Source organism: Schistocerca gregaria, chromosome 6, assembly GCF_023897955.1.
Source record: "Schistocerca gregaria isolate iqSchGreg1 chromosome 6, iqSchGreg1.2, whole genome shotgun sequence".
Taxonomy (NCBI): Eukaryota; Metazoa; Arthropoda; class Insecta; order Orthoptera; family Acrididae; genus Schistocerca; species Schistocerca gregaria.
Window position 1 is genome coordinate 53191867 of NC_064925.1, and position 16764 is coordinate 53208630.

Below are 16764 nucleotides of genomic sequence, written 5' to 3' on the forward strand. Positions count from 1 at the left end.
CCATCTCCGGAGTTCGGATAGGTTGGTGTTGGTGGGAAGTATCCAGATAACTCGGATGGTGTAACACTGTGCCAAGATGTGCTGGCCGTGCATCAAGGCATGTTTAGCCACAGGGTGATCCTCATTACCAACAAACACTGTCTGCCTGTGTCCATTCATGCGAATGGACAGTTTGTTGCTGGTCATTCCCACATAGAAAGCATCACGGTGCAGGCAGGTCAGTTGGTAAATCACGTGGGTGCTTTCACATGTGGCTCTCCCTTTGATCGTGTACACCTTCCGGGTTACAGGACTGGAGTAGGTGGTGGTGGTAGGGTGCATAGGACAGGTTTTACACCGGGGGCGGTTGCAAGGGTAGGAGCCAGAGGGTAGGGGAGGTGGTTTGGGGATTTCATATATAATTGTTGGGTTCAAATTAATGAAGTCCAAATTTCCTTTATCTCGTTTTCACAGTCCTTACACAGAAGGGACATTTGTGGCAGTGGAACCGTTCTGCTGCCAGTCACAAATGTCTGCCCTCTAAATTTTGTCAATGGTGTTACCCAAAAGAACAATGTCTTCCCTACTCCAGGCATGCAGCACCTCTGTAAAATCACATGTTGATTGATCCTACAGGTAACAAATCTAGCAGCATCCCTCAGAATTCTTTCACGGTTTTCCTTTAATCTGACAAGCTGGGGATACCAAACATACTAGCAGTATTCAAAAATGGGTCACACTATACAAGGTCTTCTTTATTCACAAGCTACACTTTACTGAAAATCTTCCATTATACTAAAGATTAACATTCGCCTTCCCTACTACTACCCTTATGTGCTTTCATACCATTTCCTATCACTCTGCAATGTTATGTACAGACATTTAATTGCAGTTATACAGCACATCTAAAAGTGTACGGTCTTGCTGTGGCAGCAGGTGTGAGCATTTTGGTGCCTGAATGTGTGTACTTTTTAGAAAAAGAGTAAAAACTCAAAAGCTAGATGAAATACTGTATCCTGTTAAAGAGTTTCTATATGGCACACATCAGTCAGCCATAGGCGAGCGGTTGCCTTTAATTTATTTAATGTATTACACTTCTAATATTGTATATGAACATTACACAATTGTTTTTCCTACTCACCTGCATTAACTTACATTTTTCTACACTTAAATCAAGCTGCCATTCATCACAGCAAATAGAAATTCTATTTCATCCTATGTCCTTTTACAGTTGAAGTCATGAATAATTGCAGCCGAATTTAGGCTTGTTCTGCACACCTACATCATATATTCACCAATAGCCCATGAGCATTCAGTAGTGTTGCAAGCAAGAGAGAGAATTTGCAGGATATACACTTTCTTCAAGTGGAAAACCTGCACATGCCTGTACCACAACTGTCGCTTGGAACAGTCAACTATGCAGTCCCTGCCTCGACATGCACGAACCACCATCGTTCATGTATCTGGCAACTGTCATCCAATGATGATAATTTCCTGTTTACTACATCGTCATCAGCAGTCACACATTGCTTTTCATCTGTCAGATAATCTATGTTTATAGATAACAATAGCAGTCCTATCCCAGTTCCCTGTGGCACTCCCGACTATACCCTGGTGTCTTATACATGCTTTCCATTGAGGACAACATACTGAGTTCTATTACTTAAGAAGTCTTAAAGCTACTCACATACCTGGGCAACTATTCTGTATGCTCAGACCTTTGATAAGCGTCTGCAGTGGGGCACCACCTCCCAATATCAGTGATATGAAATCAAATGAGCATGTGAGAACTGTGATTGGGAAGGCAAATGGTCGACTTCCATTTATTGGGGGAAGTTTAGTAAAGAGTGGTTCACCAGTAAAGGAGACCACATACAGGCCACTGATGCGAGCTATTCTCGAGCACTGCTCAAGAATTTGGGATCCATACCAGATCGGATTGAAGGTAGACATCGAATCAATTCAGAGGCGGGCTGCTAGATTTGTTACTGGTAGCTTTGAACAACATGTAAATGTTAGGTTACGAAGATCGGTGATGCTTTGGGAACTCAAAAGCGAATTTTTGGATGGAATGAGACATTCTTTTCCAGAAACACTGTTGAGAAAATTTAAAGAACTGGTACTTGAAGCTAAATACCGAACGATTCTACTGCTGCCAATGTACATTGTGCCTGACGATCATGAACACAAGATTCGAGAAATTAAGGCTCATACAGAGGCATATAGACAGTCGTTTTTCCCTGGCTCTATTTGCAAGTAGAACAGAAAAGAAAATGAGAAGTAGTGGTATCGGGTACCCTCTGCCACACACCATACGGTGGCTTGTGGAGTATCTATGTAGGTGTAGATGCAGACCAGGCATGCCTATTTTCATATCCACCATATGAGAGAGTGTACAACATTAAAACAATGATATGACTATACGATCCTCATGCACGGATGATCTTTTTAAAAACAAAATATAAAACTCCATCTTTGGGTTTGCTGTCATATTGCCACACCAGACTGGATACAAGCATTTGATCTGCTTAGTGATTTTACGTAGTACCAGAATTTCCTCAGGTTCTGAGAAAGATCCGACAGGTGCACCAACTGGCAGATGACAGCAAGTGTGTAGGCCAATCACACATTAAAAGCCTAATGGAAAAAATGGGTGATTTGCATTTTTCTTCACATTTGCTTTTAGTGGTTTGTGAACTCAGTATTTGAAGGGATAATTACAAAATAATTGCAACTTTCATAGTCCCTTCTGTTAATTTTTGCTATCATCCCACAACCAAAAATTTAGCTCCTAAATGGAAATTACTGGTCTGCAGATGTGCAAATTCAATGACACCCAACACATCTGTACTTCCTATCTCTTCTATTTTTGCTTAAAATGTTTTGAATTGAAAATGATTGATGTGCACATAGGGATTAACAACAGATTAATTGGGTCTTACCAGATGACACGCAGCATGTAAACAATAACTGTTCACAATGTACCCATAGTCACTGGTCAGCATGGTATCTAGCATACAAAAGTGCTGAGAGTTTGGAACAAAAATGAGTATAAAGCATTCAATAACACACATGCTCAAAAACTCAACCAGCATGATTACCTGATATGTGCTATGTTTAGCTGCCGTTACAATGTGTAACATCAACACAATCCCAACTCTGTGTCATAAATGTTGTTTACTGATTAAGTGACATTTAGTGAAAATGGGATCTTTAATTCCAAAAGTAATATCTGCTGGGGTGCTGAAAATCCTCAAACTTCATGTGAACATGGACATCAGGAAAAACGGCATTACTGAGGACTACTACACTCTACCTAAACGCTCATAATTATTATGTTCTTTAGAGATGTTTAAGCAGAGCTGCTCTAATAATTTCCAACCCAAGTGCACCTAATCATTTGGCTAGAGCAAGACAGCTCCAGCACAGGGTGTCTTTCTGGTAAGAAACTGCCTAAACGTGGAAAAACAGCTGAAAGCAAGGGAAAACTACAGCCATAATTTTTCCTCGGGGCCGATAGCTCTACTATATGATTAAATGAAAATGGCAACATCTTTGGTAAAATATTCTAAAATTTCTTGCTCACTTAACCGTTGTCACATATTTGTAGCATAATTACAGCAATCTTCAAAACCTAAGAAGTATTCACATTGCAAAACCTAAGAAGTATTCACACAAAACTTTCAACAATGTGAGCACACAATGGTCCAGTCAGTTGCGACATCTGTTCTTATGTTTGGTGCTGCTTCTTTCGAGGTAATTCTAGAAATTGACAATAGAAGGTAGCATTTATCAAGAGACAGATAGCGAGACTTTCACACATTGTTTTTATAAAAAATGAATCCAGTTTTCATGCGGTAGGTGGTTCGTGTGTGAAGGAAATACTTGGGTATGGGTTTTTGAACACCGCCCTGCGGCCCAAGTTATTTTCTGGCTTGGTTGCCAATGTGTTACCATTAGTAACTTAACTGTGAGGATAATGAAAGAAGAAAAGCTTTTGAAAAATTATGCAAAAATTAATTACATTTACAATTCATTACTCTTACTAGCACAGAAGTTTTGTTGTAAGAAGTTTAGAGAAACAATATTTTGAGGTAATATTTACATGAACATTCAATTTTACAAATTGTAAGTGCATGAACAAGGTGTGTGTAAGGACAATTTTAGCAGCAAAAAGAACTGAACTTTAAATGGTGAAGACCGTCAAACCTTGTGGCATAAGAGGGTCATAGAATATTCAAATCTCATGCAGCATACTTGCTCTGTAGGTGGCTTTTGTGGACTAATCCTGACGGTGTTTCCTCACTTGACAGTCAACAAGTATAGATATCAAACGGTTTGTCTTGACTTCCACGACACCAATGTTGTATGTTGTAAAAAGGCATAATTTACACACTGCATCGTATGCAACCACAATTTTCAAATAGGTAGGACACACTGTATCAAAGATGATGATCTCTACTAGGATACATATTTCAGGGTGTATATGTGAACAAGGAAAAAAAAATTCCCCGATTTCCCAGTTAAAAACACTTTTCAGCAGGTGAAGATACACTCTTTCCAGAATACTTTCTCTCGGAACCATAAAACTTATCAATCCTTTGAATGGGTAAGGATTTATACACTGACTTAGAACTTCCCAACACTTTAGAAAATGAACACCCCCCCCCCCCCCCAAAAAAAAGAAAACCACCCACACCACACAACGCATTTTGGAAAGATCTTTGATATGCAGCAGCACGTACACTGCAAATTTTCATATTGCAAAAGTATATATTTGAACAGAAAACACAGCTGAAATAGACACTGTGCTTCAGTAAGCCAATCATAGCTGATGTCACGTGATCTCGACAGCTGATGATAGCAGAAATTCAGTGCAAACGACACGTGACACAATCAGCCAATAGCAAGCAACATCACTGTTCAGTAGTGGGAACACATAAATAGGAAATGTTAAGGGTTTAAATTAATATACATTGTGTAGCTACAAGAAAAGCTAAGCTTTCACATATAATACAGATCTTTTTTTGCACACGTTACACTTTTAATACACATCACACAAATGTGCCAGTAAAATTTTAAACAACACAAATGCCTGGGCTCTAAATTCTTCTAAGTGGTTGGCTCTCAGGGTGCTAAGCTTTAAATGATAAACATTCTGTGATTTAAGAAATTCAAAGCACATTCGCACATGTAACATAATTCATCTTGCATAAAATGAAATTTACCTTGGAAACAACATTTTTCAACCACTATTCATAATATTTTTCCGTGACCTCTCAGAATTTGCTTCAGCAGTTGTCAGAGCGCCAGAAAATGGCGTTACTGCGCATGCGCAGCTATGACAATGTAGGAAGCCCACATGTTCATAACTATATAGCATTAAGAGATCTCACATCATGTCATAAATGAAACAGAGCACCAGCGGGTACTCCAAGAGCATCGGAATTTCGCAAACCAGACCAAAATACATAATTCGACTGAAAGTGCACAGTCGTATGTCCAGATTTGCAAAGTGGGCCCCAACCTGATACTATGGTTTTTGGGATGCAAGTTTTCTTGGAGCACCAGTACTGTATAATCTAATGTTTGATTCTTTATTATGGCATAACACCAGATGTGCCAGGAGAGAAAAACGGGCATTTGCAAGCCAGCAAACAGTTGACAATAGTCAAATCTGTGGAATGAAATACTTTGTTTCAAATAAATTGACTGCCTCCGCAGAAAAGATTGGTAAATGCCTAATTTCTTTAGCAAATTGGCAAAAATAACTTCGGTGTTCTGCAATGCAATTAATGCCTGACTGTCAAAAACTTGGAAATAAATTAAATCAGTGAACTACAACTAATAAGCCTCCCATAAGTGTGTGATTGTATTGTAATTCACTTGCTAGCACTCTGCCACAGAAATCCATTTTGTTTTCATTTGATGTGAGAGTTGTATACAAAAAAGGAACAGCAAAAATCACTAAATCTAAACATGGGTCACGTGGAGACTATTACATGGAGACTACACCCTCTCCACTGCAACACACTGCTTTGTGCGTGTGCGAAACTGGCAGCTTGTATTTGCCAGAAGAATTTTTCTGGTTAGTGTTTGGCTACTTGTTGCTACTGCTGATAAAGCTAAGATCCGTACTTCAAGTAGCCGTAAGTGGGAACAGGTACTGCTCATACACGATTCAACTGCGTATGCACACGAGCTCGCTGGAAACTGCTCAAATGGATCTAATGTAAACCGTTGTGATGTCACTGTCATTGGAAGCAGTTTGTTGTTATGATGGATCACCATTTGACACAACTATCTCTCGTCATACTCCGAGATAAGCACCAATGTATTCAGTATCTGCTCCTTGCCATTCAAAGTAGTACAGCACCGTCCACTGAACCCTAGCAACCTTCTAAGTTAAATACCCTAGGTTAATTAAGCTTTTTTACATTTATATTTTTAAAAAGAAGGTAAGCTCAGAAATTGGAGGATGGTAACAGGACACCATCTAAAACAGGACCCTACCTAGTAAGGCACAGCAGTAGAAAAACCAACTTTCAGATTTTTGACTTTCTTCTTTACGGCACCAATATGTGCAATTACTGATTTAGCAATAATAACTAAATACAAAGTGTCTCACGAAAGACCCTTGAGAGGGTGCTCGCGTGTTGTGTGTCATGGCCTCCAGCTACAGACAAAACATCCGCTACTACACCCACACCCGACTGACACTAATCTGCCAGTAGTCGGCCACGTGTGCATTTCCTGAGTTAAACATAAACAACATGGCCATTTGATTAATCTAAGCTTACCTTATTTCCAGTATGTGCTAAAAATGATTTAAGAGCAACATCACATCCCCTGAACACATTAGCAAACACTAACAATTTCCGCTGTAGTCTGGGAAATGACTAGCCAAACACTGGCTTCCAACTCTTCAAGCACATGGGAATTGGTTGCATACACCTTGTCATTTAACATTCTCCAAGGATAAAAATCACATGGATTTAGATCTGGAGTATGAGGTGGTCAGTCAACTATCCTATCATCAAAAACAGTTTGTATTACAATCTTAGAAGTTTTGGTCATGTGTCATCTTGCATTGTTCTCCAGGACATAATTGTACATTTTTTCGTTAGATGTTAGTTCTCGCAAAAAAAAAAAAAAAAGGGATACAGTATATTGTTTACTTACCTGTCAGAATTTAATGTTTCATAAAAAGAGATTGGTCCAATAACATGTCTTGCACTATTTGCATACCACACTCATTTTCACATTATGCAGAGGTTGTTTATCAATTCATGAGGATTTTTGGAGCTCCAACATCGATTGGTTTGAGAATTTACATACCCTGACTAATGCAACCACACTTCATCAGAAAAAAAAAAAGCATCCCGGGTTCAACTTCCCCATTGTGCACAGACTGCAACAGCCAGTTGCAACAACTATGTCAAGCAACAGTAACCGAGTTCCTCAGTTGATCCAGTACTGTTATTTTGTACGGTTTCAATTTCAGTCTGTGCACAACTCCATGAGCAGATGCTCTTGACACACCAGCCTGAAGTGCCAAATGGCGCACAGATTTTTAACTTCTTTCCGAAGCTTCCCCTAGTTCATATAATTAATTTTCAGTTAAAACAAGTTCGTAAGCCTTCACTTCTGCAACACAGATCAAGTCTCTTGAAATTTCCTCACTAATCTGTATTTCGTCCAATCATTGGCAAAACGAACATCGAGAAATTTTCATACGAATTCACGCAGACATTCCACATATGATTTCTGTTTTTGCATAGTCCAACACAAAAAACACGTTGGTCCTTTGTTTATACCATACCGAATGGAAACTCAACAGGAACCTCAAAACATCCCAACATTCAGTGCAAGTGCACCAGGTATTTCTGCCTGAGGACGGGACCCAGCGACATACGACCAAGGAATGACCTGGACTTGGTGCAGCTGCAATAATAATGTCTATCAACAATATTTAAAGCAATTAAATTTGACCAAAAACTCAAAAGGAAACACCAGTACACCCAGTAGCACAGGGTAGAGGGTACACACGAACTATTGGTGTCCGAGAACTATGCACAGCGACAAGCGGCACACACACAGGCAACAGCAAGAAAACGCACTGAGCATCCCATGGATCCCTACCAGGAGTCTTTCGTGAGACACCCTGTATGTCGAGTTTAAATTCAATGGTTACATTTTGCACAAAAATTTTCTGCATCATTAAAAATTTCAGGCTTAGGTTGTTATCGAATCACAATGAAAATTGGCATTTTCTCAGTTTCACAATAGCTCAATCGTCCATCTGAAGAAATGGTACATTTTGCAGTTTTCATTACTCAGTCAGATTTTTCCCTTTACATCATCTCTTAGAATAGTGAGTTCTGCCGTAACAGTACATGTGCCAACAATAATTTGTTTTTGACTTAGCCAAGAAATAACTTCACCTGCATGAGTGATCAAACACCCGAATAGCAACTAGTCATACTACTACTACTGTACTACTGAAGTCTGCATCACTACATCTCTCTGAACCTTCTACTGCTCATATATCAACAATAAACAAGGGTCTAATCAATTTCATCCACAATGTGTAAGTTTTCGTTTTAACTTCATGATGTCCTCAGAGATAGCAGAATCTAGTGATCTTTAAGAAAACTTTTCTGACAGGTGAGATCAAGCTATGTTCCAACCATCAGTGCTCCAATTGCTTAACACAAATGGAAATTACTCTTCTCAGTACTACCAACTACAGGTTTCAAATATTGTAATCCCATCAATGATCTGAAATAAGATTTGCATTCTTCAAAATCGAACAGATTCAATAAATTTATTTTGTATGCTTTTGGATATTTTTATTGGAATATAATCAAAATGTAGCATTTTAAAAATTATAAGTTGTATGATGTGCTTTCAAATTTATCTTGAAATTGGATTCCAAGATTTGCAGTATCCTGTTTATCATGACATAACTTAGAGATCACCACAATGAATGATAAGTTTTGATATGTGAGAATGAGTGTCCTTTACTTGTCTTGAATCCTGCACATTAAAAATGAATGGAACAATTGTTCCAAAATATTTCACTTTGGTTGAGACTGTATGAACTTGCACACTTCTGGTATTATTTTAATATTCTTATTTTTGGCATATTACCTGCACGCACATTTTACCAATTCAGTTTTTTTTTTTTCCAAAATTAAAATCCCCCATGTTAAGTGAAATACAAGGACACGTTTCGAAACATTACCAAAAAATTTCTGCCTGATGATTTGTTACCTCCACCTGTTAAATTAGTGAAGACTGGACAAATTACCTTTGACTACAGCAGAAACTCGTGGATAGCACACACTGAATAGTCCACAAGCCGATGTCCGTGATGTAAACCAATCACCAGAAGCTAATCTCTGAACTAGGGGAACAAAATGTGCTTCAAGATCCTGTGGGCTGTGCTGCGATGATATAGCCCTCAGAGATTCAACAGCTTTGTCGCGCACAACTGTTTCTTCTACAGTAGCCAGGTTCTCCAATGGTGGCTGTGGAAAGAGAGAGAAAAAAGGAAAGGAATGGACAAACAAAAAGAAAACGTCTGTCACATGGAACTGACATCACACTTTAAAAATTAAATCCTCCTGACATCAGTTTTTAACAAAAATAAATGATGTAGGCTTTAAAAACAAAATTACAAGAAGATATAAAAATAGCATTCTAACTGTGAAGATATTACATTAACACCATTCCTGTGCAAACAACATGCACATTAGAAGACTACTTATAGGAAAAGAACTGACAGTAGGGTGGATCTGAAAAATGTAGCTGTATTACAAACACGAAAAGGATGGTCTTATTAATATCAAAAAATTAATTTCTAATCAGGTGATTCTATGATCAGACAGAAAATCTGACCCATAAAATGGATGACAAATCAGTACTGATATGGTAAAGACAAAGGAGAATCTATGTGAAAACATTGGAAATCATAGCAAAACAAATGTAAGAATGTAATCCTTCAGGCCCTCCTGACAATCTGTTTACATCTTGAGGTGTCAGGTGTTCTGCCAAATATTTGTGTCATACATGCACAATATCAACGTAACTCCTCATTTTCATCAGACCTGACACTGCTATTTGTCCCCCTTCATAGTGGGTTCTCGTCACTCTAGGGTCCACTCCATTACAACTGTCCTGAGATGTTCCATTTACGATCAGTGTGTGCGGTCACAAGACGGCGCTCCAATTTTCGGTGCGGTATGCCTGGTGCTCTGTTTGAGGTTCATTCCCCATGTTCGCAGTCTCAGCTATAAAATAAAGTATGTTGTTTTGCTGTTATATGGCTAAGTTTAAAAAGCAACCAATGCCAGAGCCAGAGGTATGTCACTGCTTTTATCTGAAAGCTAAGACACCCTACAGGAAGGAAGTAGAAGCAGCCAAGCAGGCATACAATGACAGGTTCATTTCTGAAGTCTGCAACCCGTGCAAAGCAGTCTGGGAACTGGTTAATGAACGGACTCTGTCCTTTTAAATGCCTACAGCCCTGATTATTATCAGAAATATTTTATTGGTGTTGGGAATAATGTAGCCCAAGTAGCAGATTTAGAAACTGATATTACAAGCAATATAAGCATCAGCAATAGTTGCACTTGACCAGGGGGTAGAAAGTACTCCTACAGGGCATAGCGAAAATTCTGGAAGATTTTGAACACTCTGGTAGTGCACTTATATGTAAGGTATGTAATGAGCTGCTCCAAAGGATACTGTATCTGATGTTGAGGAACCTTTGGTTGCTGTCATTAATGGATGCCTTTAGCAAAAGTGATTGAAACTATAATGAAATACCAACTTATATTATTACCAAGATAGCCTCTTCCTGGATAACCAACATGGATTTAGAAGAGCGAAATCTACATTTACTGCAATGCTTGATGTAATAACGAAAATAATGGAAGCATTTGAAGAAAAGAACTGCACGGCTTTAATTCTTCTTGTATTTGATTGCATCTCTCATAAGACATTGTCGGAAAAATAAACATCTGATGGTATAAACGGATTCATTTTTGAGACACTATTACCTTATCTACGAGACAGACGGTGGAGTGTTCATATCCAAATAGTGATGTCTCACGAGATGGCACGTTAACACAGTATACTGCAGAGCTTTGTACTTGGCCTTCTACTCTTTTTAATGCTTGCTAATGACTTAAGCTGTCATGGTTCTACTCTGCTCTTTGCAGAAGATACAACGTTAATGACTAAGGTTAAAAATTCAACGAAGGCACTGAAGGACACAAATTTTGTTTGAGGCAGCCAAAAACTGGTTCAAAGAAAATTTAATGAAATCTGATCAAGATAAAACCCAGAAAATATTATACAAACTTTGTGATAGTGGACCCACAGAAAATATTTACATCATCAAACTCCAGGAAATTATAAAGTACAACAAGTTGACGTGGACTGAACACACTGCACATGTGTGTTCTAATCTATCAAGAGTAATTTATCCCCTCAGGAAACACAAATCACAATATATTATGCAGTGTTCCACAGACATCATATATGGACTGCTGCTGTGGGAGCATACTACTGGAAGTAAACACATTGTTCCTATGCAAGAAGGCTGTAAAAATAAATCAGGGTTCCCACAAGTACCCCCAAGGGAAATTCCCTGATTTGCAGACTAGTTTTAGAATATTTCACTGACAAATTTTGAGATCTGAAGGGTACGTAAAGACGTTAACTTGACATCCGTCTTTGCAGCTATGGTACAAGAACCAGTAGTGCCAAACAAGTAAATATCCAAATGAAACTTGCAAGCAGGTGGCATTTCCTAATGTGAATAAAAATCTATAGGCCTCTTGAAGTGTATAAGGTGGGAAGAATTGTGTAAACCAACAATATAGGTGATTGCCAATAAAATGTTGGTTCTGATATATTTATTACTGTCAGTTATTATTCACTGTGTTACATCTATTATTTTACACGTATTATGTGATTTTTCTTTCGAGCAATACGAGTGCATAGGGTACAAACTGCCAGCAACTGCCACAATTTTCTTCTTATCGTCCACAATTTCTAATATATAAACTACTTCTGAAGTGCGAAAACGTACTAGAATCAATAAACTGTCTATAAAATGCCACACCATGCAACGTTCTTGCAGTGACACAGAGACAGTTTCTGAAATACATCGCCCTTAGCCTCTGGCCTGGCAAGGAGTACTGAATGCCTGGGTCCATGGATAAACCACGAAAATCCGCTGCATTATGCCACGCACACACACACATTTGGATCGAATTTGTTTTGGTTTAGAGTGCCAAAAACAACTTGGGTCATATGGACCCAAGTAATAACTATAGAACATGAAGACAGAGAGGAGTTATAAATGACAATATGTTAGTCCCAACTGATGTAAGAGAAGACAGCTAAAAACAGGCATGTGCAGAAAGGGCTAAAAAAAGACACCATACAGAAACAAAGGTCCAAAACTAAAAATTAAACAGCCTTTACCATATTGCTGTGGCGTATAAAAAGTAAAAAAGGTCGACAGAACACGTGTCATTTGCTAAAATGGCTGATAACTCAGATGGCAAACCCAAGCGGGAATGTTAACAGTTAAAAAATGGGCATTCCGCCAGGAAGTGACATAGTTAAAACTTGCACACAGTGTGTACAAACCGGTGGGGTAGCACCACTTATCAAGTGATTATGGCTAAAAAGGCAGTGCCCAATACGCAGCCTAGTTAAAATGACCTCCTCCAGGCAGGACCGCTGAGAGCTCATCTGAGCCACTGGGAGAATATGCTGGAGCTTATTCCCGTGAAGGGAGGACCATTGGCGATGCCAAAGGGACACCACCTCCTGACAGACGGCAACACAGTAATCATAGGAGGGAATATAGGAACTAGCGGGCTGAGGTACGAGGACTGCTGCCTTGGCAGCAGTGTCCGCAACCTCGCTTCCTGGCACACCATGACCAAGAATCCACAGAAACACCACGCTGGCTCCACAAAGAGTGAGCAAGTGACAGTTTTCCTGGAACCATTGCACTAAGGGATGCAGTGTACAGTGAACATAGACTTTGAAGGGTGCTGAGTGAGTCTGAGCAGAGGACACAATCGAAAAGGCCAAGTCACTTTATGTACTCCTTGGCCTGATACAGGGCGAAGAGCTTGGCGGTAAGTACTGAGCAGTGTGCTGGAAGCTGCCAAGGGATCGGTACAAACAGAGGAGGGTGGTTCGATCGGCACACCAGGAAGTACCATTTAAGACAAGTAGGACACTGAGGAACCGCGTACAGGTAGCTGCTATGTGAGATATATGGGAGGACCAAGACAGCTTCGTATCGAGCATGAGCCCTACGAATATCGTAGTTTCAACAAACAGAAGGGAAACAGATCCAAGATGTGAAGATGGTGGGAGAAACCAATGGTGTGGAGAGAAATTCAAGCAGAGGTTTTCTCAATGGAAAAGCGAAAGCCACTGTCGATGTTCCAGGAGTAAAGACAATCAAGACATTGCTGAAGACACTGCTCAGTGAGACAGGTCCGTAAAGAATTGCAATAGGTGGCAAAATCGTCAACAAGGGTAACCAGAAATGCCCAGTGGGAGACAGGCCATTATAGGGTTAATGGCGATAGAAGAGAGGATAGAGGATGAAGCTCAGGATAGAACCCAAAGGCACACAGTTTTCCTCAATAAAGGTGTCCAACAAAGCCCTATGTGTAAGGAGGATGGAGGACACCAGTTCTCCAGAATGTGTCTTAGGCCTTCTCCAAACTAAAAACACTGCCACAGTCTGGGATTTCCGCAGAAAACTATTCATGACATGGGTGGACAAAGTAAAGAGATGGTCAACTGCAGAACGCGCACTCAAAATCCACACTGTGCATTCGTCAGTTAATTGCGAGACTCGAGCCACAATACCAGACAGGCATGAATCATACATTTCATCACCTTGAAAATGCAACTGGTAAGAGAGATGGAGCAGTAGCTAGAAAGAAGGTTTTTGTCCTTACTGGGGTTAGGTATGGGTATGACTGGCTTCATGCCAACCTCCAGGAAATGTGCCAGATGCGATTGTACGTGATAAGCAGAAAGTGCTTGCCCGCAAGAGGAAGGTGCTGCAACATCTGAATTTGGATGGCGTCTGGTCCTGGGGCAGAGGATTGGGATATTGGGATGAACTGCAAGCATGTTCTAGCTCCCTCACAGTAAAGGCGGTATTGTAGCACTCATGATTCTGAGAAGAGAAGGGTATCGCCCAAGCCGCCTCCACAGGAAGACAGGGTGATAGTGGGAAGAGCTCGAAATATCTGCAAAATGGGGCCCAAGGTGTTGGAGATGGCAATAGGGTCCACGGTGACATTGTCTGTTACTGTCAGGCCAGAAATTGGCGAATGGATCTTGGTCCCAGAGAGCCGTTGATGGTTGGCCCACACAACAGAGGAAGGGGTTGAACTGTTAAAATAACTAGTGAATGAAATCCAGCTAGCTCTTTTGCTATCCTGAAGAATACAACGGCACTGTGCGCACAACTGTTCATATTGAATGCAGTTTGCCATCGTAGAATGACAGTCAAAAATACAGAGAGCATGTCTCCGTGCATGAATTGCGTCACAACATGCCTCAGTCCACAGGACTGGGGCACAACATGGTAAAGAGGAAGTGCGAGGAATGGAATGTTCTGCAGCAGAAAGGATAACGTTTGTGAGATATTCCACTTTGTCATCACAACTGGGGAAATCTTGTTCTTCGAAGGTCGCCAGGGAGGAGTAAAGCTGCCAGTCAGCCTTACTAAGCTGCCATTTGGGTGCGCACGCAGAATCTGCAAACAGATAGCACATGGGAAATGGTCACTCTAGTAGGTGTCAGAAAGAACGGACCACTCAAGGCGATAGGCAAGCTGGGCAGTGCATAAGGATAGGTCCAAATGGGAATAGGTGCGCAAGGAGTCGGAAAGGAAAGTGGGTGCTCCAGTGTTAAGTCAGAAGAGGTTAAGTTGGTTAAGAAGTTCAGCCAAGAGGGCACCTGTGACAGGTACTGGGAGAACCCTAAAGGAGATGATGTGCATTTAAGTCACTGGGTAGCAAAAATAGGGGAGGTAGCTGCTCAGTAAGCTGAAGGAAATCTGCCCTGGTGACATCGAATGACGGACGGACATAAATGGTAAAGAGGGAAAAAGTCAGGTGGGGAAGGAAAATGCAATCTGCAAAAGCTTGAAGATGGGTAGACTGTGAATATCATCCCGTATCAGAAGCATGATGCCCTCATGAGATGGAATGCTGACCTTAGGGGGGAGGTTAAAACGAACTAGTAAGAAATATGAAAGCTCTAAGCGGTAGTGAGTGCGCGATTTTGTTTCCTGACGACAGAGTACTAGAGGATGCTGCAATGCTGAAAGCAGCTGTAAATCCTCTGTGTGGGACCACAGGCCACAAACGTTCCATTGAAGCGGAGTCATGATGAGGAAGAGATATAGGAGTGTCACGTAGGCAGCTGCCGAGTGACAGCCTGTGAAGAGTCGCTACTACAGGGCAGAGAAGCAGGAGGATCCTACTCCATGGGGTCCAGAGAAGCATTGGATTGCTTGTTTTGTCAGTCTGTGGAGTCCAACACTGAAAAACGGTTGGAGATGCACACTGGCCACACAGAGGCCAGCCACGCTAAGGTATCACGTGGTGACACCATCAAAGAGGATCTGCAAGTCGGTGAAGGAGAAGAACGTTTGCCTTTGTTTGACTACTTCGAGCCTTTCCAGTTAGAGGAAGATTCGGATGTTGGTTGGCTGGAGGGACGTATAAGTCTTAAGTACTCCTTCTGTCCTTTCCGGCCTATCAGTTGTGAAGCTGATGGCTTTGCCCCTTGAGGAGAGAGTTTGATGGCTTATTGCACAGCTGGACGGGGGCATAGCAAAGCTACCTTGACACTGGGTGATTTCACAACCTCAGAGCTGAATTAGAGGGATCACACGTCTGAGTGGCAGTGTCCTTTATGGAGTGAGGGGTAACAAGAACAGAACTATAGGTGCCACACGGGAGAATGCAGGATTTGCGACTAGCCAATTACTTGCGAGCAAACATGTAAGGCACTTTTTCCTTAACCCGTATCTCTTTGACAGCCTTCTCATCAAGACACACGGGACAATCCCGATAGGAGGCGGCATGGCTGCCATTGCAGTTGATACAGTGGGGAGGAGGTGGACAAACACCCTCATGCGCTTACCTACCACAGGTTACACATTTCGCTGGGTATCGACAAGACATTCTAGTGTGGTTGAAACGATGACACTGATAGCAGCGCATTGGGTTCGTAATTTATGGCTGGACTGTAATAATTTCATAGCCTGATTTGATCTTTTACAGAAGAACCACTCTTTCAAAGATGAAAAAAAAGTGCAGGTGGGCACTAAGGAGGAATCTACCTTTTTCATTACCTGGTGGATGGCAATGACAGCCTGATCAGAGAGGTAAGATTGGATTTTGGCCTTGGTTAGACTGTTGAGCAGCCAAGTGTAAATAACACCATGGGAAGAATTCAAAGTTCTATGGGCCTCAGCTCGAACAGGGTAGCCATGGAGAAGCGAGGCGGCAAGCAGTTGTTGTGCTTGAGAATCAGAAGTAGTTTCCAAAAGCAAAGTTCCATTCCATAAACAAGAGCAGGATTTTACACGGCTGGCAACTCCATCAACACCTTTCTGAATAATAAGGGGATTTACTGTGGTGAAGACTAACAGTCTTCAGTACGTGAGAGCGTGAGGAACTGCGGTGCAGCAGGAAGAGTCTTTGAATCATT

At 40.9% G+C, this 16764-nt stretch overlaps 1 protein-coding gene across 1 annotated transcript in view; it reads right to left on the bottom strand.

Annotated features, from left to right (window-relative positions):
* Positions 1-16764, bottom strand: part of LOC126278950 (serine/threonine-protein phosphatase 2A 65 kDa regulatory subunit A alpha isoform-like) — a 93229-nt gene that overhangs the window by 66705 nt on the left and 9760 nt on the right. The window contains exon 3 of the mRNA XM_049979227.1: positions 9293-9512. Within this exon, the coding sequence (XP_049835184.1) occupies positions 9293-9512 (220 nt within the window). The remainder of the gene's footprint in view (positions 1-9292; positions 9513-16764) is intronic.